At 44.3% G+C, this 27,610-nt stretch overlaps 2 protein-coding genes and 2 long non-coding RNA genes across 7 annotated transcripts; 1 reads left to right on the top strand and 3 right to left on the bottom strand.

Annotated features, from left to right (window-relative positions):
• Positions 1 to 258: 258 nt before the first annotated feature.
• zgc:194621 (uncharacterized protein LOC795037 homolog) lies at positions 259 to 2,615 on the bottom strand. 2 transcript variants are annotated; one of them, XM_018679173.2, is made up of 6 exons: positions 2,523 to 2,615; positions 1,665 to 2,131; positions 894 to 952; positions 703 to 786; positions 543 to 619; positions 259 to 446 (listed from the first exon to the last, which is right to left on the bottom strand). In XM_018679173.2, the coding sequence occupies exons 2-6, from the start codon at positions 2,066 to 2,068 to the stop codon at positions 402 to 404; spliced, it is 669 nt and encodes a 222-aa protein (XP_018534689.1). In that variant the 5' UTR covers positions 2,069 to 2,131; positions 2,523 to 2,615; the 3' UTR covers positions 259 to 401. The 2 variants fall into 2 exon arrangements, with proteins under 2 accessions (XP_018534689.1, XP_018534688.1); XM_018679172.2 differs by lacking the exon at positions 2,523 to 2,615 and having other exon boundaries at positions 1,665 to 2,462.
• Positions 2,616 to 6,297: 3,682 nt separating this feature from the next.
• LOC108885004 (uncharacterized) lies at positions 6,298 to 23,012 on the bottom strand. Of its 3 annotated transcripts, XR_001961150.2 has the most exons (12): positions 22,966 to 23,012; positions 22,319 to 22,382; positions 13,858 to 13,991; positions 11,484 to 11,536; positions 10,943 to 11,191; positions 10,775 to 10,834; positions 10,178 to 10,399; positions 9,636 to 9,797; positions 9,479 to 9,536; positions 9,340 to 9,385; positions 9,197 to 9,232; positions 6,298 to 6,501 (listed from the first exon to the last, which is right to left on the bottom strand). It is a non-coding gene; the product is annotated as an uncharacterized LOC108885004 (long non-coding RNA). The 3 variants fall into 3 exon arrangements; XR_007809421.1 differs by lacking the exons at positions 22,319 to 22,382; positions 22,966 to 23,012 and having other exon boundaries at positions 12,708 to 15,601; XR_007809420.1 differs by lacking the exons at positions 13,858 to 13,991; positions 22,319 to 22,382; positions 22,966 to 23,012 and adding an exon at positions 12,042 to 12,182.
• LOC108884999 (polyhomeotic-like protein 3) lies at positions 12,184 to 27,540 on the top strand. Its single transcript, XM_051066856.1, is given in 14 exon segments — positions 12,184 to 12,396; positions 15,617 to 15,887; positions 15,889 to 16,284; positions 18,110 to 18,262; positions 19,129 to 19,221; positions 19,728 to 19,935; positions 20,814 to 21,702; positions 21,704 to 22,038; positions 22,685 to 23,010; positions 23,283 to 23,448; positions 23,921 to 24,032; positions 24,316 to 24,436; positions 25,730 to 26,024; positions 26,872 to 27,540. Coding segments are annotated over 13 exon segments (3,501 nt in total). The 5' UTR covers positions 12,184 to 12,396; positions 15,617 to 15,635; the 3' UTR covers positions 27,027 to 27,540.
• LOC108885006 (uncharacterized) lies at positions 23,337 to 25,813 on the bottom strand. Its single transcript, XR_001961155.2, has 3 exons — positions 25,713 to 25,813; positions 24,819 to 25,067; positions 23,337 to 23,473 (listed from the first exon to the last, which is right to left on the bottom strand). It is a non-coding gene; the product is annotated as an uncharacterized LOC108885006 (long non-coding RNA).
• Positions 27,541 to 27,610: the final 70 nt, after the last annotated feature.

Genomic DNA, 27,610 nt, shown 5'->3' with positions numbered 1-27,610 from the left:
TTGTGCTGAGTGGTGTCAATTTTCTCACTCATACCTCGTCTCTGTCTCTACTGTAAACTGCCTAATTGTAAAAGGTAACTGCTAATGATGAGTATGTGGCTGCCAAATGAATTTAATGCTGTGTAACCTGCATGGAAAATAAGAGTTAGTAAAATGAGAATTTGGCTGAATGACCCTTTAGTAACTGTATGTTTTTGTATGTGACGTACATAATTAAAACAACCCTGTACAAAAACAGAAAGCATAATAATACAATAATAATGTACAATACAGGTTTTAATTAGGATTTCTTAGTAAAATAAGGGCTTTTAATCCAGTTTAACACTGTGATTTCTGTGCTGCAGACACAGCGAGGCGTTGAGCTGCCAGCAGAGACGACGACAGGAGAGGAGAGGTGACGCTCAGCTCGTCAGGACAGGTGTTTCCTCCATCACCTGCTGCTTCATCTAAATAACAGCACACACAAAACACATTACTATCTCTAAGTTAAATGTGTTAACATTGATTTAGCTCTTGCAAAATTCACGTCAAAGTTGTGAGACCGGTTTCTGTTTCCTCTTCGCCTGCATCATTTCCTGCTGCTGCTTCAGACGTACTTCCTCCAGACTCATGCAGCCACCTGTTGACACAGCACAAGTAAATACATCACAGTAAACATGTTTACCTTACAGACCTCTCTCTGAGTGAGTGTGTGTGTCTCACCAACACTGCTGGGGTTGATGGATACGTAAGCCATCGCTCTGCTCAGCCGCAGCTCCTCTAACGCAGCGAGCTCGGCCTCCGCCTCTGCTCAACCAATCACACATCAATTAACCCAGCGTGGAAAACTATAATTACACATAAACACCCAGAATATCCACACTAACAACACAACACACAACATGACAACTCACTCCTCTGGATCTCTCGTCTCTTCTTGGGGTTCGGGGGGATGACGGTGAAAGCTTTGTGACTGAAACAGAAAAAGACACGATCAAACCTGGATCCTCCTACTTACTTTTGTCATTATGGGAATTCATTTTCTGCTCCTTGTGACATCTTCGCCCTCCAGATCTAAGTTAAGACTGTGAGTACTCTATTACAATTTTGCTCTGAAGATCTTTGATTATAAAATTATAAAATGAATGACAACTGCTGCTCCTGAAAGCAAACCATGTGACAAATGGTGTGTTGATCCTGGATGTTTACAGGTTTGCAGCAGTTCACCTGCAGGTCTGTCACGCCAGTGGGTGGTAAAGCATGTGGGATTAATCCACAGCAACAGATGGCCGCAGACAGCAGCAGGAAGCAGGACTATACCTGCCTTTAACAGCACGATCCCTCCGACATGTTTTCACCTCCAAACACTGGACACAAACACACACTCACTACTTTTACTGTTGTCAGTGTCCAGAAGATTTCAAGAGGCACTTTAAGAAAGTTTGATCTCCTGTTGATCCATTTTAAAACTAAAACTAATCACATGATATTGGCATAGAAACTTAGAATTTAGAGGTTTAAGTTGTGATAAAAGATGCTTGTGTGTGCAGCCTGACAGCAAAATAACCTGATATTTTTTTACCTGCAGAAGAACCAGACAGGGAGGTTTTATTTATTACATTTATATGATATTTATATATTATAGCATATGTATTTTCTCCCTCTGGGTTCCTCTCCTGTCTCACCTCTGACTTGCATACTTTGTCTCGGCCCTGACGCTGCGCTGCTCCCGCTGACCCGGACAGGTGGTCGTTTCCCGGCATTTTGGGTTAACAACGGCGGGGTGTTTCAGGGTGCTGGTCGGCCCCCGGTAGTCCGGGTTTGTTCTGGCCCAGTGTGCAGTGGGTTTGGGAGCAGCGGAGGCAGCCCTGGCTCTCCTCTCACAGCTCGGTTTGGAGGCTGAGGCCCCCTCACACCTGTCCCGCTGCGGACACCTCGGACAGCTTGACGCGCGGCCTTTACGCACCGTGGGCACTCCGAGTTCACTTTCTCCTCTGTTCACCGCCTTCGCCTTCACCGGTTTGGATTTCTCCACCGCTCTTTTCGTCGCCTCCACTGGTTTTGGCTTGATGACTTTTGTTGCTGGCATTTTTATGCTTATGTCTCCATCCTCCGTTCATGGAAGAGATGCGCCATCTTCAGCAGGTATCCTCTGGTATAAAAAGATAAAATCCTAATATCTAAACTTTTCCTTTCTGGTGACTCGGTTGCTATGGAGCTTACGCCTTAGCAACACCAGGGTCAAGTCTAACAGACTGGAGTAACACGTCTAGTTCAGACTTTCAAAATAAAGGTCTAAGGTTTGTAAAACAATAGCAAATATGCCTGGTGAGTGTATATTCTACAGTAGCGTCATTACGCCTTGACAGCTACAGAGACACCACTTCCTATGCTGTGGTCGGGATGCAACAGAGTTATATTTGTCCTGTTTCGTACTCTGTGTAGTCTAATTAAGCGGTGATTTAGAGTTGTGCATTTTATTTTGAAGGCAGAGCCTCTAGTTTCCTGTTAGTCCTGCAGGACTGTGTTTACTTTGTGTTTACCTGCAGATTAAAGCCAGTGACGCAGCAGAGTATTTGTTGTCAGTAGGTGTCCAGGTGCACGGTGCCAAGTCCAGTCTGCAGCTTAATACATCCATTACGTCTCTTTGAGCGCTCCTCAGACTTCAACTTCCGCTGAATCGACCAATCAGAGGCGAAGTTGGCGAAACGGGGACCAACTGACCAATCAGCGTTCGTCTGCAGACGTTGGCTACTGTTGGATGGCGTGTGACGTCATTGTCCTTGAACTGAACGGGGGAGCAGAGCGGAGCGGCGGAGAATCAACGTCGGAAAAACGAGTTAAAATACGGAATAAAGTCAACGTTCTACGTGATTGTTCGTCGCTTTGGTTTGTTAGCGTTATGAGAAACGTAATTACTGAAGAAGTCATGGTGCTCAAACAAGCTTTGGAGTTGTTTTCGTCGATCACGGTGAGGCTGGACGCCGAACACACCTGCTACGGTAAGGCTAACGAGCTAACTAATTAGCTGCGAGCGTTAGCATTAGAGGCGAGTGTTAGCCCTAGCGGCTAGTATTAGCGTTAGCCTTCTCTTTTTTGGCCTTTATTCCATTTTCTGTCGTTTTACACTGTGTATAAGTGTATTTGTCGTGGCGGCGCAGCATCTCGTTGGGATCGTTTTGTGTCTCTGTGGTGATTTTGCATCATTTTACGTATTATTTATTTTGATTTGATGTTTATCTCTGTGGTGATTTTGTATCGTTTTGCGTCTATGTGGTAGCTTTACGCCATTTTGCACAGTCTGTTTGTTTTGACATCGTGTTGGTTCTCGATGTGTCATTGTAGTTTTGTGTCTGTTTCTGGTCATTTAACATTTCTTTTCAGTGTGCATGTTAAACACCTTGTGATCGTTTGGGATCGCAGTTGTGTCTTGCTGCTTCCTGCGGGTGTGCTAGTAATCTGTGTATGGCTATCCAGTCGTGTATATTAGTTGTTCGTCATTTGTTTGTGGAGACTTGTTTGTGAACAGCTTTGTGTTAAATACTGGCTTGAAAACTAGATTTTAAGTTTGTGCATGAGCCGAAATTACTGTTAGCAAATTAATCACAAGAAACTAAAATTTGAAAGGTTGACCTTTCAGTGATTGGTTCTGTTTTAAGTAGTCGATAAATTGTAGAAATAATGAATTTCATTCACCTTAAAACACCTTGAAAGTTTGGTTTTCAGTGTTGAGTCAATGTTTGAGTGTTTAGTTTTTAGTGTCATGTTCTCTTACACTGTTGAAGGTTTGGATTGCTACTTCTTATTAGTTTCTGAGTTTTTAAGGGTTGCTCTCGTGTTTTCCAGGTTTACTTGTTCTGCTGCCTGGTATTCAATAAATTAATGTCAGCAAACGTTTTCACTCTTTTGATCAGTTTCACTGATCAGACTTTGGTATTTCATTAATTCAGTATTGAATATAATAGTAACTGATTAATCGTGTCTATAAAATGTGAGATAACAGTAGCAGTTATTCTTTCCCAGAGTTCAATGTGACATTTTCAGGTGTCTTGTTTTGTTCAATCAACAATTTTTAATTTACTATGATACGACAAAGAAAACTATTTAGTTCTCACATTTGAGAAGCTCAGACTCAGAACAAATAATTTGCATATATTTATAGTTAAAAATACCACAAGTTAAAATCCTGCATTCAAAATTTACTTAGGTTAAAGTTTTTATAATAACGTTCAAAGTGATCCTCGTCAGTCTGCTGTTTGTTACATGCTGTTTATATTATAAATTAAGATTCTTGAGAACGTCTCCTAGGCTTTGTTGACAGAGTCTCTCTAAATTCCTCATCAACCGACAGAATTAAAGATAAAGTTAATGCTGACTCAACTTACCCACTTCTTAATCACTGTCGTACTGTGTTAAAATGCAGATTGGGGCAGCCGGGGTTTGTCAACCCTGAATTAAGTCAGAGTAGGTTAGACTCCCTTTGTCTCAGTGTTTTCTGATTGACATGAACTAAAACAAACTATAAACAAACTTAAATTCAGAGCTTCCTGTGTTTAACTAAATCAGCTGTCCTTCATCCAATCAATGATCTGACTGATTATTGATCATTTGGGGTTTATTTCCACACAGGAAACATTACAGGACTTTATAAACATGATCTTTGTGAGTTTATAAAAAGTGTTACTGAAGCTGATCATCCAGTTAAATTTCTAATATAAAATACAAGTAAATGAAAATTGAACTGAATCCACTTTTATTCATCAAAGCAAAACAACACAAAACAAAGACTGTTCAACTAATGTGAACTATTACACCTGAAACTAAAAGCTCTTCTGTTTGTATATTACTGAAATATAATTAATATCACAAGTTATAATAAGGCTTTCAAAAATTTACTTAAGTGATATTTGATAGACAATTAAGAAATTTAATAATCATTTAATTAATTTTTCCCAAATATTTGTTGTTGTTGGTGCTTCAGGAGGTGACAAGAGTAAACTGGCTATTTTCTGAAGCACCTCTCGAATGTTTGTGGATTTATGTTGAGGATTTATGTATGTTTCTGGGTTAAACTGTTGATGAGGAATTGGTAACAGAGTAAAGAAAATGTTCCTTTAACATTTCTCTTTTATTTCCTCCAGGTGTCACCACTTGGTCGTCGACTGCAGAGAGTCCATGCACAGCAACAAGTTCTCTGAGGCCAGAAGATCCTCAACAGAGGTAATTTACCATCAGCATCACATCAACTGTCCAACACTGAGCACTGATGTTAAAGTATATGTTCAGTGGCTGATCTTAAGTCTGACTAGTTTAGAATTTGTCAAAAGAAAATTGAATTTTGGGTAAAAAGTTTAGATTTTGCTTCTGGCAGCTGAACTGTGAATAAGAACCAGTCTGACATTAGCAGGAGTGAAAGCAGTGCTCTGTTTATTTAATGTCATCATGCAACAAATACATTTTGTTCCTAAAATTCATTGAATTAATCCTGATCTCATTATTGATTAGAATAATCCTGCTGGTCATTTTGCTGCAGCCTTAAAGACAGAAACATGTGAACAGTGCAGAGACATGGAGCTGCAGTTTCCATGGTCACTTCACTGGTTTTTACCTGACATGTCTGGAGCCTCAGTCTTCATCAGAGGAGCTGCTGAAACTTCCTGTCAGCTGATCTCTGTGGTAACGAGCAGGACGACCACGTCCACATCAATCAGCTGACAGGAAGCTTCAGCAGCTCCTCTGATGAAGACAAGTCAGCTAAAAACACCTGTCTGTATGTAATGAAGCCACATAATCCTCTTCAGTCTGTTGTTTACATGTTGTTTTCTCTGTGAATTTCAGCTCCCATCCTGTAAAGACAGACGAAGTGAATCTGAGACGATGGAGATGACGTTGCAGCCGACAGGAGCCACGTTTACTCCTTCACCTCCAGGTACAGCCGAGTGTTGAACACACAACTTTTCAGACTCAGGGTTAAATTCAGTCAGAGCTTCAAGCTTTGAGAACTTCCTATGTTTGACTAAATCAACTGTCCTTCATCCAATCAATAATCTGATTGATTACTGATCATTTGGGGTTTATTTCCACACAGGAAACTTTACAGGACTCTGCAGCATCTTTGACTGAATTTACCCTCTGAGATAAAAATACAATGTACTGTTACGATGCTGTTTATCTCTTAGTAAACCAACATTTTTATATATCACTGATATTCATATTGACAGCAGCTAATGATCCAAAGTTTTTCCATTTCATATAAAATGCATCTGAACTGCTGAGCTGAGTGAGTTTTTAGACAGAAAAAGTCAAATCAATCATCACTAATGATCAGAGGTTTATTTTATTTCATTATTATTGGATTAGTTTGTAACACTTGAGCCATGTACATCGTTTAGTTGAGATTTGAAGAGACATTTTCTCCAGTCAGAGCAGCTTCTTCTGTGCTTTTATTTTGAAGGTGTAAACAGTTGCTGATGTTTGTTGTTTTTCTCCTCAGGACTCTGAGTTGAACCAGGAAACACTGAGCTGAAGGAGAGAAGACACAGAGACAGAAGGTCAGTGTTAGTTTATAGTTTTCATTCTGTCATTATCTCAGCTGCACTTTGACTTTTTAAAACCCGTTGTCTGGAACTAACTGCAAATACTTTAGTTAGAATTAGTATAAAAGCTTTAAAGTAATGTTAGTAATTATTGATTATACTGATAGTTCTGTGCAGGATATTGTTCATTTAATGAAGATTCTTAATGTTTGTAATAGATCCAAATATTTTAATAAACTGATTTGTATGACATTAGTTTGAAAATAAGAGAAACTCAAGTGAAAAGTCATAAAGTTTTATTGATTTAGTTCCAGACAACAAGCTTGAACAAAGTACAGCAGAGATATTGACAAAGGTTTGACCACTAGGGGGCACTTTGTTTTAGCTCCCAGCTGCCTGATAACAACACTGCTGTAGTTCTGCTCAGAACTACAGCAGTGTTGCTATCAGGCAGCTGGGAGCTAAAACAAAGAGTCTCCTCAGAGGTGGTCAGTCAGTCAGTAGATACATGAAGTGAATCTGTGTCATCCACTGTTTCTAACTGAGCTCTTCTCTGTTCTCTTCTGGGTCCTGCTGCTGCTCTGCTGGCTGCTCCTCCTGCAACATCATCATCTACCACTCAACCAACTAATCTACCAATCAACCAACTAATCTACCAATCAACCAACTAATCTACCAATCTACCAACTAATCTACTACTTAATCTACCAATTAATCTACCACCTAATCACTCAACCAACTAATCTACCAATCAACCAACTAATCTACCAATCAACCAACTAATCTACCAATCTACCAATCAATCTACTACTTAATCAACCAACTAATCTACCAATCAACCAACTAATCTACCAATCTACCAATCAATCTACTACTTAATCAACCAACTAATCTACCAATCTACCAACTAATCTACCAATCTACTAATTAATCTACCAACTAATCAATTAATCTACCAATCAACCAACTAATCTACCAATCTACCAATCAATCTACTACTTAATCTACCAATCAATCTACTACTTAATCAACCAACTAATCTACCAATCAACCAACTAATCTACCAATCTACCAATCAATCTACTACTTAATCTACCAATTAATCAATTAATCTACCAATCAACCAACTAATCTACCAATCTACTAATTAATCTACCAACTAATCAATCTACCACCTAATCACTCAACCAACTAATCTACCAATTAATCTACCAACTAATCAACTAATCTACCAATCAACCAACTAATTACCAATCTACTAATTAATCTACCAACTAATCAACTAATCTACCAATCAATCTACTACTTAATCAACCAACTAATCTACCAATCAACCAACTAATCTACCAATCTACCAATCAATCTACTACTTAATCAACCAACTAATCTACCAATCTACCAACTAATCTACTACTTAATCTACCAATTAATCTACCACCTAATCACTCAACCAACTAATCTACCAATCAACCAACTAATCTACCAATCTACTAATTAATCTACCAACTAATCAATTAATCTACCAATCAACCAACTAATCTACCAATCAACCAACTAATCTACCAATCTACCAATCAATCTACTACTTAATCTACCAATCAATCTACTACTTAATCAACCAACTAATCTACCAATCAACCAACTAATCTACCAATCTACCAATCAATCTACTACTTAATCAACCAACTAATCTACCAATTAATCTACCAACTAATCAACTAATCTACCAATCAACCAACTAATTACCAATCTACTAATTAATCTACCAACTAATCAACTAATCTACCAATCAATCTACTACTTAATCAACCAACTAATCTACCAATCAACCAACTAATCTACCAATCTACCAATCAATCTACTACTTAATCAACCAACTAATCTACCAATCAACCAACTAATCTACCAATCTACTAATTAATCTACCAACTAATCAATTAATCTACCAATCAACCAACTAATCTACCAATCAATCTACTACTTAATCTACCAACTAATCTACCAATTAATCTACCAACTAATCAATCTACCACCTAATCACTCAACCAACTAATCAACTTATCTACCAATCAACCAACTAATTACCAATCTACTAATTAATCTACCAACTAATCAATTAATCTACCATTCTACCAATCAACCAACTAATCTACCACTCAACCAATTCATCTACCATTCTACCAACCAACCAATATACCAACTAGTATACCAATCAATCCACCATTCTACTACTTAATCACTCAACCAACTAATCTACCAATCTATTAATTAATCTACCAACTAATCAATTAATCTACCAATCAACCAACTAATCTACCAATCTACTAATTAATCTACCACTCAACCAACTAATCTACCACTCAACCAATTAATCTACCAATCAACCAACTAATCTACCAATCTACTAATTAATCTACCACTCTACCAACTAATGTACCAATTAATCTACCATTCTACCAACCAATATACCACTCAATCTATTAATCTACCATTCTAACAATCAACCAACTAATATACCAACTAATCACTTAATCAACTAGTATACCAATCAATCAATCCACCATTCTACCAATCTACCAACTAATCTATCAACCTACCAATCAATCAGCTAATATACCAATCTACCAACCTACTACTTCCTGTCCTGATGTGTTATGTAAAGAAATAAAATGTGTTCCTACCTTCACCTTCAGTGGCTCCTGTGTCTGTTGGTTGATCTGAAAAAGACAGGACATTGATTTTAAAGCTTGTTAGAATAAAAACGTGTCTCTTCTTAAGGAGTCTGTGCTGAACAGTTGATGTGATGCTGTTAGTATGAGCTCACCTGGAGGCCTCTGTGTGTAGGAGGATGGTGGATGAAGTGGTGACACCTGGAGGAAAATAGAAAAACAGTGTTTAAAGTCAACATAACTATCAGCAGCAGCTGACATGACTGAGACTGAGTAAATGTTTCATACACAGACCTGTTTGAGGTGAGAGCTGGAGTTTGTGTCCAGGCTGCAGCTGCTGCTGAACACAATCCTGGAAAACACAAGCAGAAGATTTGACCTAAGTAATACTTACTTCACACAAGCAGTGAAAATAACACCTAATGCTAACGAATTAGCTTGTTAGCCTTACCTTGGTGTTGAGCGTCCAGAAACAACTCCACAGCTCGATGAAGCATCCATACACGCTGAGGAATGAAGACTGTGACGGAGCTGACAAAGCGACGAGTTTCCTCACCGGCAGGTCCCCATCAGTGACGTCAGCACGTCGATTAGTTGTGACGACACTGCCAATCTGAAAAAAACAACAACAATTACTCCAGTGCCAGTTCAGTTTGAGCTGTTTCTCATTCAGTCTTCAAATATCTCAGAAAAAGCTGAGCTATATGAAACGGAAATCAGAGACATCTGAGAGGAAAGGACAGATTGTGTTTGTCGTAAGAAGTATATTTAGCATAACAAAACAAACAATGCTACATTTACATCTCAGTAACGTGCTCTGGATTCTCCATGTCAGCATCATCTACAGGCTACAACACAGAGACAGAAAGCTGAGCGTGAATAATGACACGAAGAAGCTAAAGTGAAAAGTGAACGGCCAAAAGATAAGATCAGAAGAGAAGGCTAATGCTAATGCTAACGGTCGCTGCTAAGTAGCTAGCTCGTTAGCCTTACCTTGGCGTTGAGTCCAGCGTCAGTGTGTTGGACAAAAACACGTGGAGAGGTTGTTTAACATCCAGAGCAGACGAGGAAACAAAGCGACGAGTCGCGGGTTGTTTTTTCTGTTTTTCTGAGTTTGTTTCTCCACCGATGTGTTCTGATGCCAACAGGTGAGGCTCGATGACGACAGACGCCAGCGACGTCGGTACGTCGGTTGGTTGTGACGACACTGCCAGTCTGAGAAAAAACGGAGAGAGAAGGGGTGGGGGATCCCGGTGGTTAGCGGAAATGTGGAAAAAGATGACAACAGTCACACATTTACACAGAAATACACAGATATGATTCACAGTTTTCAATTTAGCAAATTTTAGCTGTTTCATGTTCAGTCTTCAAAATGTGGATTGGTCTCATGTGTGTTTACTTTGGGTGTTGGACTATAAAACTCCAACTCCTAGAGATGGAACCAAAGACTTGACATGTTGAGCTGGACTCAGAGATGGTGAAAATCAGAACAGAATTTCTTAAGTAAAAAGCTGAGGTTGAGCTACAAACTAACAAACTACTGATGTGTATTGTTAATAAATCTTGTTAAAAGCTTGTTAATAAACTTACCGTGTTGATTGTGATCGCTGGTCTCAGTAACGTCCTCCTGGTTCTTCGTGTCAACATCACCTACAGACAACAACAGGCAAAAAGGACAAAACGTGAGCATGAACAATCACAAGGAGAAAGGCTAATGCTAATGCGGTCGCCGCTAACTAGCTAGCTCGTTAGCCTTACCTCGGTGTCGAGCGTTGTTTTTGTTACTGTGTTGGACAAAAACAAGTCGAAGTGTTGTTTTAACGTCCAGACGAGTCGAGTAAAGTTGGTCAGTAACACAGCGATGAGGTGAAGCTTGGTTTTTCTGTGTATTTTCAGAGTTTGTTTCTCCACTGAGCGCTACCGTCAGCAGGCGACGCTCAATGACGACATACGCCAGCGACGTTGGTGGACGAAACGCTGATTGGTCGCTGATTGTGCTGCGCCAGTCTGAAAAAAGCGGAAGAGAGAAGAAGTGAGCGGGGAGGCAGAGACTGGTTCAAATACATGATTAAATAAAAAATAAAAATAAAAATTAAACACCATTTTAATCCAGTTTTAATATGAATCAGTGTGTTTTCATGGTATTTCTGCCTCATTCATGCAATTGTGTTGAGTTTTATCATGTTCTGTCAAAAATTTTTCTTCACATAACTTGAAAATAAAATAAAATGAAATAAAAACCATGTTATTTTGGATGTTGTAATGAATGAATTGAAAGGTGTGGACACTTCTCACTCACTTGCAGCTAAAATCAGTCACAGCTGAGGGCGGCTCCTCATCCTCTCCTTTAATCTGAGAGAATAAAAGAACAGAGAGAGAAAACTGCATGTAAAGACCTCTTCATGTAAATTAACAGCATGTGTGAAGATAAAGACATGAATAGATAATGATCATTATTTAGTTAACTGGCTTTTTGATGAATTATTAATACAGTCTTTACTCAAATACAGTTTAGTTACTGTTTTATGTATTAGCTGTATTAAGTAATCTCACTACCACCACTTCTGCAGACACTTCCATACTCCACATTTATACTTCACTCCACTACACTACATTTATTTGACGGCATCTATAAAATATGTCGCATTAACCACTACACGGTTTTTGCAGCAGTTAAAATCAGAAGAATGAAAGTAGTGTGTTTTTATTTGTGCTCTTTAGAATAAAGGCTTCAGTATTTGTCCTGTTGCAGAATGCAGCTCTCCTCCTTCTGATGGAGTATTTTAAATGCACACTGCTGTTTTTAATTTGAGGCAGGGATGTGAACAGAGGGTCCACCGCAGCACAGCGGTCCCACCGTGTCAGTGTGTGTTGCTGCGGTGCTGTAAACGCTGTGTTATGGCTCGTGGTGCAGCCTGCTTGTGTACAGTCTTCGCGGTCCTCCTGAGCTCTGAGTGGTGCTGTCTCGCCTCTGTCGCGCTGTGAGGAACTGCCTTCCATTGCATTTCTCCACCAGCGGACTGACCAGGCCCCTCGCAGCCGCTACACGGTGCCCCCGAGCCGGGCTGATTCCCACCACAGACCCGGCAGGTGTGACGGTGGTGGAGCAGCGGAGACCGGGGGGCAACATATCCCCCCTCTGGAAGCTGGATTTACGGACTGCTCCGCGGGAGAGAGAAAAAAGCCCGGGCTGTGATGAAACCCTAAACAAAGTGCGACACACACACACACACTCAGACACACACACACACACGCAAGCCCATGCACATCATAAACGGGCCTGTTCTGCTTTGTAACTTTGCGGCTGAGGCTCCGTGCAGGGGCTAACGGCGGATAATCAGAGGTGAGGCAGCTGAAATCATCGTCTGGGGGAGGGTGAGGCGCACTTCACAGCAGCCCCTGCGCTGTCAGACGAGGAAGTGAGGCTTCATACACGCCCATTTCAGCCCTGTCGACCCTGCTAAAAAAGCTCAGACCCGTTTATCAGATAACACCGCAACGGACTTTACAAACATGCGCTCACTTTCGGATGGACGACACCGGGAATAACCCGCAGGACGACGCCGATTTCACAGGTAGGCGGCCACGGAGCTTTACGCAGAACGTGGACATGACAGTTCCCCCAAATGTTATTATCGTGAGACTTCTCCACTGTGAAGGCCTGTCTCCATCTTTTTTTTTAATAGTCACATGCATGATCTCTGGCCTAACTGTGTGTGCGGTGTGACTCATTCTCATCGTCTCCGTCCGCCAGAATAAAGTGAGGCTGACACGTTCAGTGAACACGCTGCGGGCCAGATGTCAGCATCTGCCCGCCGTGCGTGGACTGGCACCTGCCTCCTGCCTGCGGGCTGATGTTGGCGTGAACGTAGCGGAGTTGAGGCTGCAGACTGAGCCCCTCGTTTAAACCACAAACACTGTGTTCGCAGCTGTAAGCGCGGAGTGGCCTGTACACTGTAGTGACACCTGATTATAGCTGCACACCATCCCTCTGCTCTGCTCATTGATTAGCTGAACAATGGAAGGGAATGGAAAGTAAAACTCACTGCTTCCAGCTTTTTAAATGTGACGAGGTTCTGATTTTCTGACACTAAACTGAAACTCTCAGGTGACGGACAGGTCTCAGTATCTGCAGCCTTTCATGGACCAAAACATCAGCACATGATGAGAAACCAACAGATGGACTCACTGATAAAGGACTAATCATATTTGCATTAGTGTTTCCTGTTAGTTTTACACTGATCTGACACTACACCTCCATGTCACAGTGGTAGAAATATATTAGAGAGATATTAGACACATTTCAATAAATTCAGTGAATGTTGAAGCTGGGTTTATCCAGCGGAGGCTGATCATATCTTATTGATCAGTATTGTCTCTGTTTGGTTCCCTGCTCTTTATTTAAATGTACAGAAAGCTCACAGTGCTTCGACCTTTCAACTTATGACCTTTACAACACGACTTCCTCATGTTGTTGTAAAGGAAGTTTGTAGATGATCTGGGCAGATATGGACTGTAAATCATAGCAGGGGCTGTGATAGTGCGCTGACTCCTGCTTCTTCCTCTGGGCTTTAAATGTGCTATTTTCTGTTGTTTCTTTTTGCAGCTGCTGTGATGATGTAGATGTAAATACTTAAGCAAATAGCTAGAATAGCACTCAGCAGAGTTTGTACCTTCTAAAGCCAGGATGTCAGAAACCGCAGCATCAAGGAGAGAGATCTAAACTTCCTTTAACCCGATCTGCAGGGAGATTCCTTTGGCTCCTCTCTGGTCTGTGCTCCATCCCTCCAGCAAGTTCTGTGTAAACCTGTTGACAAATTAACAAACAAACCATCAGGCAGGTGAAAATGTAAGCAGTTAATATGCCTGTTCAGAAACAGTGAAAAATGTCCATTTTAGTCCAGATAAAAAAATAATCAAACCATAATAAATGACAGAGAGAAGCAGTGTGTTCCAGACAAATAACTGTGATTAAGCCGTCAGTTTATGGTCAGATAATCACAGTAGAAGTGCTGTTCAGGAGACTGCAGTGAGACCAGGAGGTGAAACCATCCTCTAACTCCCTGCAGGATGATTCCTCAGGTTCCTGCCAGGGTCAGATTAACCGCTGCCATGGCTCTAATCCAAAACACACGGCTGAAGCTGATAGTAACGGTGTCATGTGTCAGTCAGTCAGTCTGCAGGGAGTTTTCTAAACAGCCTGCGAAGTTACAGTCAGCAGCAGCAGAGGTGGAGGAGGTGGAGGAGGTGGAGGAGGAGGTGTAAAACTCTCCATTCAACCCATCCGTGTGGAACAAACACACGTACACAGAACTAATGTTGGTTTTATGTTCAGGGTGTGGATCAGGATTCAGGTCTTTGCTTTTCACGGTTGGAGGAAACACCTCATGTTCCACTGTATTTCCAAACAGTCTGCTCAGGAAGGCAACACATCCTGCTGCTGCAGGTTAAATGGAGAGTGATCAGTTGCTAAGCTAACAGCAGGTGCACGCACAAGTTCCCAATAAATAAATGAGTAATAATTGTTCTCTGAGATTTAAATGCAGTAATCTCTCTACTGTGACTAACTGAAGTCATTAAAATAACAGCTTCAGACTCAGACTGTTTCCTTCAATACAAACTGCCCGTTTCTTTCCAGGAAACTTTCCAGGATTAGAAGGAAATATCCAGGCTGTAAAACAATCAACAGCTGCTTAGAAATCCAACAGAACTGACCACTTTATCTTTCCTTTGATATTAACGCTCGACCACATTCTGACGGACTCATCAGGTCGGACTTAGAGAATAAAGTGTTGCTGTTTATTTCTCCGTGAATGAAGTGTTGTTTAGTGCACACGTGGTGAACAGGTGTGCAGGAAAATCCTGAATTCCTGCAGTCAGTCAGGTCAGCCTGAGTTCATTACAGTCATCACAAACAACAAACTGAGTCCACGACACTCTAAGAAACTCTGCACTGACTGAGTGCAGGGATTCATCAGTCTGTCCCTCTGTGCGTCACCAGGAAGAAAACTAAAATAATAGATTTTGGTGGGAAAATACTGGATCTAAAAATACTGGGATCAGGCCGTTTGGCTCCAACCCAGAGGAGCTCAGTGTCTTCAGACATTAGCTGTGGACCAGGCCTTGATCTTACAGTCGCAGAGATAACTGCCTCACGACCTTTACACCTTCTTCTTAACGAGAGGATGAGATAAATGACACTGTAAATATCAATCACAGTATTCAGAGACTTAGTAAAATGTGTTGAAACTGAAGTTAACCTGACGATAAGTGAAGCTGTGTTTTGTTTCAGGTGAGAAAATGTTCCAGAAAACAGCAGAGGCCGACTCAGCTTTTCTCTGAGCCACACTGAATAACAAAGTAGAAATACCTGAAACTGTACTCGGCTCTGTGATGTGACTGTGTGTGTGTGTGTGTGTGTGTGTGTGTCAGTGTGTTACAGTGTTGAAGGATGGACAGGGAGCTGGTTCGACCGAGCCAATCAGAGCACGGAGAGGCCACCAATGGAACCAGCCCTCAGACCTCCAGCGCCACGCCCGACTCCTCCACCCCGACCACCCCCACGCCTCCTCGGCTCACCCCCAACCCCATGCTCCTGGACTCCCCCGCGCCCACGCTAACACCCACCACCTCCTCCCCTCCTCCCCCTCTCACCCCTGCACCCTCCGTCTCTGCCACCCATGTGCCGAAGGTGGCGGCGGCGGGCGGCAGCGGCGTCTCCCCACATCCTCGTCCCTGCTCCCCCTAAACTCACCTCCACTGTGACCCCCGCCCTCCGCACCTACTCTCGCCCGATCCTCCCCTCTCCAACCAGCGTCTCCAAAACATCTCCCCCCACCCAAACCTCCTCCTCCACCTCCTCCTCCTCCTCTCTTCTCCCTCCGTCCTCCCCCTCCTCTTCCTCCTCCCCCTCCTCCCTCGCTGCAGCCAGCACGGCCTCCCCCCTCGCCTCCTCTCCGACTGCAACGCACAGCAACACCACCACGGCAACCAAGACCTCCCCCACCAGCCTGACCAATGGGAACACAAGGCCTGTATCCACGCCGACCTCCACACCAATCACGCCCTTCCACACACCAGCCAGCCCACCTGGCAGACAGGTAACAAGCACATACACACACTGTCACTTTGTGTGCTAAACATGAAGCCGGTTAGCTTAGGGCTAACCTCAGAGGTAGAGCTGACACACTGTGGTTTTACAGGGTGTCATATAGCATCACTGGATTATGTCACCTTTAAACAGAGGCAGGCTACCTGTCTCCACCTGTTTCCAGTCTTTATGCTAAGCTAAGCTAACAGCTGGCTCACTCATACACGATGAGAAGAGCTCATTAGGTCAAGTGGATTATGGGAAATGAAGTTCCATTATGTTTCTATAGGAAAAGTGCGACTTTCCACACTTTACTGTTTTTACTTTACCAGCTTTTCCTGGCTTATTCACCAGGACACTGATATTTGTTTCACTTGTGCTTTTGCTGCCATGACGAGAGAAAATCTGAATGTCTGTTTAACCACCTTTAACTGGAACCAACACCTTCACACCTGCCCTGTCTCTCACTTTCACACGACAAACCAAGAGCGTCACTTCAGTAGGTGGTAGAGCGAGAGCTGTGCTGACTCTTCACCTGCCCGCTGCAGCCTGAGAGGATTTTATTAAAAATGTGACTAATATTTAGGATTAGGATCATTTTTATTTTCACTTGATAAAGACTCTAACCTCTGTGTACTGGATATGTTACTGGTCTCAGAGAAAGTGGCTGAAAAGCATTCTGGGATTTCAAACTGAATGACAAGTTTCCTAAGTGAGACAGACTGAGGAGTTGTTTGTTCTGGACGAAGCTGAACCACCACATTTTTCTAAAATGTGTGCAGGAGTTTTTTCCACAGAGAGAGCAGTGGTCAGGGCTGAGTGTCAGACATCACAAGATAAAGTTTTAAATCAAGCATTATTTTCACTAAGTTTCCTTTGATCAGACAGATCCTGATTTAAATCATAGAAAAATGTAGAAAAACTTGCAGCATTCTTCAAAGAACAGGATCAAAAATAAAAGTGTAATTCTGGTGATCTGAATGGAAACAGCATCCAGACCAAACCCAGCTCTAAAGACAATGAGGAGCTCTGCTCGTTGTGGTGTGACTCTCAGATTAAAACCTCACCACTGCTGCAGAGTCAGTTAATCTGAATCGTAATCCTGCCGTACAAACAGATTACCTCTGACTGAGAGGCCTAAACACATGAAAACACAGGAGGATGAAGCGCGCAGGTGAAACTCTCCTGGTGTCGGTCAGTGTCTCAGTGTTCGGGGTTAGAGTTTCCTCTGCGTTTGCTTTCATCTGAGTACGTTTCACATCCTCAGGTCACACGTCTCTGCCTGCGTTTGCTGACGTTTCTACATGTGTTTAATCACTTTCCCTCTCACAGACAGTGTGTGTGACGTCTGAAGGAATTCTCCACTAAAAATGTTTTGAGCATCAGATATTTTCTCACACGCTGGCTGTAGAAGAGGTTTCTGGTAGATTCACTAATTCTCTAAATGTTGGTTTTCAGTGAGGATTCCTCCATGACTGAAGCTGCTCTCACAATATTCAGGAAATGTAATCTGCTCATATGATCTTTAAACTAATGTATCTCAGCTGGAAACAGAACTGGAGGGAGCTAAAGCAGCTGATAATGCTCATAATATTGTGTATCCATCAGGATCATACTCTGAAATCCTCCTGAAAGCTGATGAACCAGTTTATCATGAAGTTAAGGAAGCAGCAGTCTCTGTTTCAGCTTGTCTTTAAAACATCTGGATTATTTATTCTGTTGGTTTCTGCCCTTTGTAAACACAGACACACCGCTGTCATGCTTCTCAAGGAAATACAAGAACACGTCCTCCTAATTACTTCCCTCTCCTCCCCCCCTCCCCTCCTTTGTTCCAGGTATCACAGGCTCATCCTGTGAGCACACCTGGTCTTGTGCGAGCCAATCAGAGCCCCTCCCCCGTCAGGCAGAGGGTATCCCAGCAGACATTGCTCCTAGGGAAGGGTCTCAAAGGGTCTGGCCAAGACCAGGTGCTGCTTAGAGCTCAGATGGTAAACATAGATACACACTCACACACACACTCACACACATATATTTACATAGATTTTTACATGTAATCTGGTTTGCTGCTGGCGAACGTACAGCGGCAGAAAAGATTATCAGTATTAAAATGAGGCAGAGGCAGGGAGCAGAGGGGAGAGCAACGGTCAGGGCCTTCATGATGCATTCAGGTTGTGTAGGAAATACAAATGCCATGAACTTTTAGCTAAAAATATGTTTCTGGTGCAGAACAAAAAAAAACCTCTGAATACTGAGCAGATAACTCTTTTTATTAAAGAGTAATAAAGCTGTTTGATCAGCTACCAGACTCCATAGAGAAAAACAGGGATTTAACCAGGAGCTGCTGGAATACCACTGCCTCCATCTGTTAGTGTGTCTGTGTTACTGTGAGACTTTCAGTGGTGGAAGAAGTAATCAGATACTTTACTGAAGTAAAAGTACCACACAGTAACACAAACACAGTAACAGATGGAGGCAGTGGTATTCCAGCAGCTCCTGGTTAAAATCACTGTTTTTGTCAGTGGAGTTTGGTGGGGACGTACAGCCATGTTTCTGGTTCATCAAAGAGCATCTTACTCTCCATTAACTGTCCTGTGCTGATAGAAAATAAATACCAGGAGAAGAAGTTTGAACAGAAATGAGGGAGAAAATCAAGATTTTCTGTTTTCATGGTGACAGGAAGTTGGACTGAGTCGTGCAGAAAGATTAAGATGAGATGATATGACTCAATCACACACACACACACACACTCATTCATCCTCAGTGCTCGACTATGTTTAGACTCTGTGCTTTAATCCCTGCTCTCCTGTTTATTTCCTCCTGTTTTTCCCTCCTCTCTCCTCTTTTCTTCCTGCAGCTGATTCTTACGTCTGCTATGCGACCTGCTCCATCCTCCTCTTCCTCCTCCTCCTCCTCCTCTTCCCTGTCCTCTAACCCTGCTTCCGCTCAGGTGAGCAGCCGAGCAAATGGGACTTTTTGTGGACGAGTTACTGTCAGCCTTTCCTCCTTCACACTGCACATACTCTGTGCTCTTTATATTTATTAACAGTGGCAGATTTACTGTTTAAACGTGGAGTGAAAAACAGACCAAACTCAAACTCCAGAGCTGAGGATTCATCAGAGCATCCGTCCAAAACCCACAAACTACAACAAATGACAGAGAAAAGCAGCAAATCTTCACATTTAAAAGGCTGAAATTAAGAGTTCCTGACGACTAATTCTCCTGAGGATTAATCTGAAATGGAAATTTAGACTACTTCCTCACGCTCGCTGGTTTCTGTCGCTGTAACAAACACACCAAACTCCATTTAGAAATCTTGTTTCCTGGATATCAGAGCTGAACGCTGCTAAGCTATGATTGGACAGTCACTATCTGGGGGCAGGGCTTATCAAACACCTTGATTCAGACTGTGTATTCGAGCTCTAACTGAACGTCTCTCTCTCCCACCTCTCCAGCTCCAGAGTCTCACCCTGAGGCCTCCTCCCCCCGGGGCCCTCACCATCCCCCCCTCCCTCCGTCTCAAGCCCCCGTCCTCGGCCCCGCCTCCCCTCTCTCGCCCCCACGCCCCGCTCTTCCCCCCTCTCAGGCCGCGCCCGCAGCCCAGCACCACGGCAACGGAGAGCCCGACCACGCCCAGCCGCCACCTCTCCGTCCCACCCCCAAGTAAGATCCCAGAGGGGAGGAAAAGCAGCAGCATCATCCCAGATTGTTAGAAGCTGCGTCTTGTCTCTGAATTATGTTCAGTTTGAGTTTCTTTGGAGAGAATGCAGATGTTACAGATGTTTTCCTCCATAAATCACACTGGTTAATGTTTGAAATCTCCACTGTGAGCTACACAACGCTGGATTTAAAGAACAAATGTTTTATGAGGAAGGAAACGCCCTCAACGAGGACGCACTATAACTCCACCAGGCTGCTTTAAGGCAGAGCTAATATTTTTATCATTTCCTGTCTTCTCTCATCTGAATTAAAGCAGCTGCTCAGCCACAGGACACAGTCTACAGACAAGCTGTAAATCTAGAGGGAGAAACAGCACATCTCCTCCGCTCCACACAGACAATCACACATTTCTAAAGACATAAATAAAAGCAGAACATGATTCCTCAGGTAACCTGATCCTCCAGTTACTCACCTGGGTACTTCAGTGTTTATCAGTCAGCAGCAGCTCTCTCTAATAGAGCAACAGCTGCAGGAAATGAATCTATCGATTGATAAAATCAGACAGAAAAGAGGAGACGTGTCCAAATATCTTCATTTGTCTGATCGAGAGTAAAACTCAAAGTCAGGACTAAAACGAGGACTTTTTTAGACCTTGTTGTTGCTTTATTTCTGGTAGAAATCTCTTTGACTGGATGAACTAACGTTTGGAACAGAGCAGCTGATGATTCCTGAGCTGAGCTCTAGCTCACTGTTCCTCTCGTGTCGTTGAGTTAGATTAGAAATCATAAGCAGATATTTAAGGAGGAACTGGATTTCTGAGTCCCTGAGAAACCAGCAGCTGGTTCCTGGTCCTAAACCTGTATTTCCTCCTCCTCCCTCAGCTCTCTACTCTCCGGTTCGAGCCGTCCCCCTGAGGCCCAGACTTCACTCTCCCAACGGTCACAGAGCAGCGTCGCCTCGGCAGAGCTCCGCCCTCCAACCCATCGCTGCTGCTCCGCCCGGTCAGGCCCCTCCCATCGGCAGGCCGCTGGCCGGACTCAAGAGCTGCCCGTTATCTCAGACTGTTCTCGGTCCCGGCCAATCGCAGCACAGCTCCTTGTCCGCTTCCTCCCACTTTGAGCGCTCGCCGTCGGCGGCGAGGCAGCTGCAGATCATCGCCCTCTCCTCCGGCCGCCAGCCTCAACCTGGAACCTACACCCACGCCGCGGTGCAGTCGCCGCCTCCAGTTGCAGAGCCGCCCGAGATTTCCAGCCAATCAAAGAGGACTTTGAGCGGTGACGACGTGCTTCCTCTTCCTCTGAACCCCTCGCTGCCAAAAACTCTGCCCTCACCTCCGGCTCTCCTCAGTCCGGCCTCTCCCCCGAGTCAGGCCGGACCTCAGCCACAGACTCTGGTCCAGAAGGCGGAGGTGAAGGAGAGCGAGGAGCAGAGGGAGAGGGGACGAGGACTGAGACCAGGAGGCAGAGACGAGGGGAGCGTGGGTAAAGACCTGAGGGTGGAGAAAGACGACCAAAGAGAGAAGGTGAAGGAGGAGAAACAGAGGCTGACGACCGAGAAGGAAACCAGCCCCAAGGAGCCGGAGGCTGAGGCTGAGGCTGAGGCTGAGGCTGAGGCTGAGGCTGAGGCTGAGGCCGGCAGAGAGGAGGAGCAGATGGAGGTGACGGAGGAGGGCCAGACTGACGGAGACAGGAGAGAGGACGGCGAGGAGAAGAAGATGGAGGAGGACGAGGAAGCAGAGACCGCCATGGACCAGTCTGAGAAGCTGAGCGGTCCAGGTCCTCCATCAGCACCAGAGCACAGATCCCATCCCTCCGCCTGATCCAGACTCCAACATGGACATCAAACCCATCCCAGGTCTTATTCCAGCCTCAGCTCCAGCCCCGACCTCAGCTCCAGTCCCAGTCTCAGCCCCAACCCCAGTTCCGGTCCCGGTCCCGGTCCCAGTCCCTGTTCCAGTTCCAGCCCCGGTCCCGGCTCCAGTCCCGGCTCCAGTCCCTGAGGTCTCTGTCCAGAGTCAGAAGCTGCCAGAGTCTCATCGAGACCTGCAGCCTGTCAGTCAGGAGGACTTCTGTGAGAACATGTCGACCCAGTCCGACAACCAGTCAGGTAACCACCTGACACCTGACCACACCTGTACACCCGAGCCAACACACCTGTACACCTGAGCCAACAGGCCGCGCTGCTAGGATCATAAATAAGTGGACTAAGTTTCATTCTGGATTTGAGTTGAGTTTTAAAAGAGTCTGATTTCAGATCAGAGATTTCTGCCTCTTTAGTAGAACTCTCTTCTATAGCTGATTGTCAGAGCCTAGGTTTTACAGCGTCACTTGAACGCACCATCAAGAACATTTTTCATCACCAGCCTGAGTGAGTTTTCAGATCGTACCTGACACGCTGTTCGCTCTGTGGTCGACACCTGCTGCTGTTCGCTGCTGTGAACGTCCACGTCCCTGAAAGTGTCAATAAACACCAGAGTTAGAGGAAAATAAACCGACAGCTGTTTAGAAGTCAAACATAAAACTCCTCTGCTGTTTTTTAGGTTCACTTTTTCTCGACATGTCCAAACAACTCCAAACAATCTGGCACTAACGTTCACTTAGATTCAAGGATGATGTTTCTTCAGATGATTCACTGTCAGTGAAAGGACGTAGGATTTTTGGACATCTGGCTGCTTCATGTCAGTGTGCAGTGTGTGACCTGATCCATCAATAAATCCTGAAGCTTACTGCTGTTCTCTCTCTGCTCCCTCCAGCCCTGTCCAGCCTCTCCTCCCAGTCTCCCCCCTCCTCACCCTTCATCACCCCCTCAGCAGAAAACCCTCCCCCGCTCCTCCCGGCTCAGACCGCCCACCCGACCGACCTCAGCCTGTCGCAGCACGAGCCCGACAAAGACGACAAGGAGGTCGACGAGCCGCCGCAGTGCCCGGCCGAGCCCGAGCCCCGGTCGGAAGACGAGGCCGAGAGCTTCGGCCAATCGCTGGGCGGCCCCTGGGAGCCGAGGGCGTGGCCCGAGGGACGGCAGGTTCTGACTCACCTGGTGGAGGGGTTCGTCATCCAGGAGGGGCTCCAACCGTTTCCTGTACGGACACACACACCAAAGACACACAGTTAACTTCACACCACACTGACGACAGGATTTAGTCACTGAATTTTACCAGTGACAATTTTCACACACTAACAGGAACTGAAAACCACAATATCTGTGGTTTCTAATCTGTTGTGTGTTTACTGTAGCTGTCAGAGCGCTCGGCCTGCTCTTAAAACCTGCCGTCATGGATCAGTAGTTTGCTTTAAGCCTCGTGAAGCTGCTGTGCCTCCCTGTGTTTACCTACCTGTTTCTCCGTCGTGCAGGTGAACCGCTCGTCCCTGCTGGTCCCGGAGCAGGTGACCAAACCGCAGGAGGTGAACGGGACCAACGGCAGAGCGGCGTTACCTGTGACGGACACGATAAAACAAGCGGAGCACTCCACTGACTCGGACGAAGAGGACGGAGGAGACACGGACGACCCCGGGAGCAGTAAGGCCTCCGATCCAGAGTTTACCTGCTCTTTAAAACACAAAGACAGGAACTAAGATTTCTTTTTAAAGGGCGACAAACCTGCAGCTCGCTGCTCTGCTGAAAAAAACATCTTCATCATTTAGAGTCCAGATATTTGACGAGCTGTCTATTGATGCTGATTTAAATATTCATTGAAACACCAGTGTTCACCTCTGATATCCAGGAACCTGACTGAAATATCAGCATTTTTAAATGGAGTTTGGTGTGTTTGTTACACTTCCTGCTCCAGAAGCAGGGGATCATGGGTAATATAGTTATTTTGAGTTATTTTTCAAGCAGAAGCACAAAACCTTTTCTGGTTCCACCTTTGAAACCATGAGGATCTGTTGCTTTTCTTTGTCTTTTTTAAGACTCAAACACACATTTCTCTGCTGCATCACATATCTATACATTACAGTCGACCGTGGATGTGTTTGTCTCGCACACACAGGGTCTGGTCACAGGGACCGAACGGTGCTGCACTGCCAGTTCTGCGGGAAAAGAGGCCACGCACACAACTTCATGCGGTCCAAACGCTTCTGCTCCACTTCCTGTGCGCGCGGGTGAGACCTCGTTTCATTGGCTCGAAAAGTAAAAAAGAAAACTGGAGGAAGAGGGCAGCTGCTGGGTCATGTGACCGGCGAGGCTGCGTGTCTGAAAGAAGCAGCGTTGTGTGTGTGTGTGTGTGTTTATGGGTGTTGCTGTCGCAGCAGCAGCAGCGCTGGCAGGATGTGGTGTAGAGGCACACAGGTGTTAAATACAGATATGAGTGTGAATCAAAGCAGCAGAATGAGGAAACATCACCACATCTCTCTCTCTCTCTCTCTCTCTGTGTTTCTCCGACAGGTTTAACGTTCGTCTGACGAAGCGTCTGCGAGCTCTGAGCGCCGGCAGCCGCTCAGAGAGGCCTCGACCGGCTCTGAACAGGGCAGAGTCGGTGCCTGGGAAACCTCTGTTACTGCGGCTGGTAGGGACCCTGAACTCACCACCAGTTTAAAAACACTGGAGCGTGTTATACACAACGTTACAGGGTTAACAGATAGGAACCCAATCTGAAAGACTTTGTACAAGTAAACCTGAAGATCTGGTCTTATTTCACACTCTTGGTCTGACTCAGGTATATATATATATATATATATATATATATATATATATAGAGAGAGAGAGAGAGTTTACAGTGACGTAAGAGAAACAGCAAATCTGATCCTAAACCACAATAAGTCTGTTTGATATGATCAATATTATAATTTCAGTTTATCACAGACATTATATCTGCACAGGTCTTTACCATGTGATGTTTAGCATGTTGTCTGCAGTCTAACACTTGGTGTGTGAGGAGTAACACTCACCTGAAAGCCGGCTGGAAAGTGTGTTCTGCAGTCACGCTGGTTTCCTGTGGTGGCAGGTGATTGTTTCACAGCAGGGGGAAAGGTGTAAAATGTTTTGCACCTCTCCACTGTCCAGACAAAACACACTCGTCCTGTTTCAGCCTCAAACAGGTGTTCAGTTAACGAGCAGCCGGGACTTCTGGGACGTGAAGTTTAAAGGGTTGTTTTGAAGCCTCACTGTCACTTTTGGAGTCGTTTCCAAAGTCCAGTCTGGAAATATTAGATATAAATATATGGGCAACAGTTTATTAACCTGAGGGGAGTTTGTATCCTATAAAACCAGCACTTCACCAGCTGATTTCAGCTGTTTAGACTCAGAACATGTAAATTTAACCTCTTATTTTTACTCTGAAGCAGCATTCAGACTTTAATGTTGTAAAGTAAAATACATCAGAGGCTCCTGAGGTAAAACCCTGCCGGGCTCCTGATTAGAAAAGGTGGATTCACCTGTTAAAGCTCCAACAGCTGCAGAAACGGTCTTTATCTGCACTTTTTTATTGACGTCACTGCAGTTGAATGAAACTACTGTCGGCCTCTAGTGGATGTTAGAGGAACTGCATCTGCAGCACTGAAGCACCTGGAGACTTGTGGTACTTTTACCTCATAATCTTTTATTTTACTACATTTTAAAGGGAAATATTTTTCACGTTTTTACTTCACTACATTTCTGACAGGTGTAGTCACTAGTTACCTTTCAGATTAAGATTTTACACACGTCTATAAGCTGTTAGCAGCTTCTCCAACCCTCTAAACTTCTCATGGTTTCATTTTAGTAACAGTTTGAGATGTAAAAGCAATATTCACTAAAAGCAAAATCAGCTGCTAATACTTTTACACTGTGGTGTTCACACTCACCTGTTCTCTCCCTCCAGCCTCGTGACCTGTGGAGCGCCGGGCGGCGTGAGAAGGAGGGGAAGGAGAAGGCGGCGGCGGCAGAGGAGGAGGAGGAGGAGGACATGGAGGGAGGAGGCGAGGAGGAGGACGACGACGGAGGAGAGGAGGATCCCGCCGTTGCCATGACAGCGAGGATGGAGCGTCGGGCGGCTCGCAGAGCGAGGAGGGCGTCCGCGCCCGCCATGACCACCTCCACGCCCACGACCACGTTCAAACCGGCGCCGTCTCAGTGGAGCGTGGAGGACGTCACCGCCTTCATACACACACTGCCAGGTGAACAGCTCCGTCAGTCTGATTTACACAGCAGTAGATGTGAGGTAAACTCCTCCTGGGACGTGAATGTCAGTCTGATTTATACCAACGCTCGAGCGTCTTAATCTTCAGCAGATGATGGAGGCGTCACTCACCGCCCCTCCCCCGCCAATTAAGTGTTTCGCAAAGCGCTGAGTGAGGTAACGCACATTCTTTAAACCACCAAACATCTGGAAGAAAAGCATCAGCACGTTCGCTCCAGCTCACTGCATAAACACATTTTTAGATGGTTCAGACACAGACTTTAATGAGCTTCACCAACTCTACTGCCTGTTTCAAACAAAGGTCAAAGGTCAAGGCCACTGTGACCTTAAAGTCTTTACTAGAGGTATTATAAGAGTCTGGACAGACATGGGTGGGGGAGGTGGGTGAGTTGCTGCTCTGTGCTCGAGATTCAGCTTCAACAAAATTAAAGACGCAGATTTAGAGGAGAAAGGTGACAGATCAGACAAACTAAAGTCTGAAGCAGCTCCCTGTGCGTGTAGCAGACATAACGGCGTCAGGATACGAAGGTAAATTAACAGATATATTTATGTTTTTCACACACTTGAAGATAAACGACTCAAACTGGAAGCACAGCAGAGCTGCAGCGACTCTGGTTTCCTCTGAAATGTGTAGGTTTGCGTCTCGTCTTTGTCACATGCAACAGTAAATTACAAATATTCAGAAGCTCTGTTTTTATTAGAGAACACCAGGTGAAACAGCCCCGAGGTGAACCCCACCTCTCACCCAGTGCATGCTGGGATAGGCTCCAGCCCCGTGTGACTTGTTGGTGTTGAACTTAACCTGTGTCTGTGTCTGTGCCCAGGCTGCAGTGACGTGGCCGAGGCTTTCCGGCTGCAGGAGATCGACGGCCAGGCTCTGCTGCTGCTGACCGAGGACCATCTGATGACCAGCATGAACATCAAACTGGGACCGGCTCTCAAGATCTGTGCTCACATCAATGCACTGAAGAACCAATGAAAGAGAGAGAGGAAAGTCTGGGTGAGGGAAAACAGGCAATAAAGACGAGGAGGAGGAGGGAACAGAAATTAGTTTGGAAACAAAAAGCTGACACCAAGGACGACAGAACAAAGTCACAAAAAGAGATTGAGGGTAATTTATGAGAGCATGAAGATACCAGAGTCCAGACGTAAACCAGTGATCATTTCATCCGTTTCGGGGCCCTCCGACTGTAGCAGGAGACCGGGGGGGTTTTGTAACTTTGTGTATATTTTACATGCCGCTGGAGAGTGTAAATTTGAAGCTATTTCACGAAGGATTTTGAACATTTAATATATAAAATTTGTCTATTTAGTTTTTTTAGAACGTGACGTCAATGACAAATCTATCCAGTAGCTAACATAACCGGTGTGTGTACAAGAAAAAAAGAATAATAACAACACGTAGACTTTGTAAGTGATTAATGAAAGTTTAATGTTTTATATCACTATATTCTGGACAAAAACATGTCTGTGGATTAAAAAAGTCACTATCAGGGTAGAGACTGGTGTCTTTAATCGTCACATTTTTATGGTATCCTGCTTGAAATTATTTAATAAATGAAT

This window comes from Lates calcarifer, linkage group LG24, assembly GCF_001640805.2.
Source record: "Lates calcarifer isolate ASB-BC8 linkage group LG24, TLL_Latcal_v3, whole genome shotgun sequence".
Classification (NCBI taxonomy): Eukaryota; Metazoa; Chordata; class Actinopteri; family Centropomidae; genus Lates; species Lates calcarifer.
Note: the sequence above shows the minus strand (reverse complement) of the source record. Positions and strands in the feature narration are given on the sequence as shown.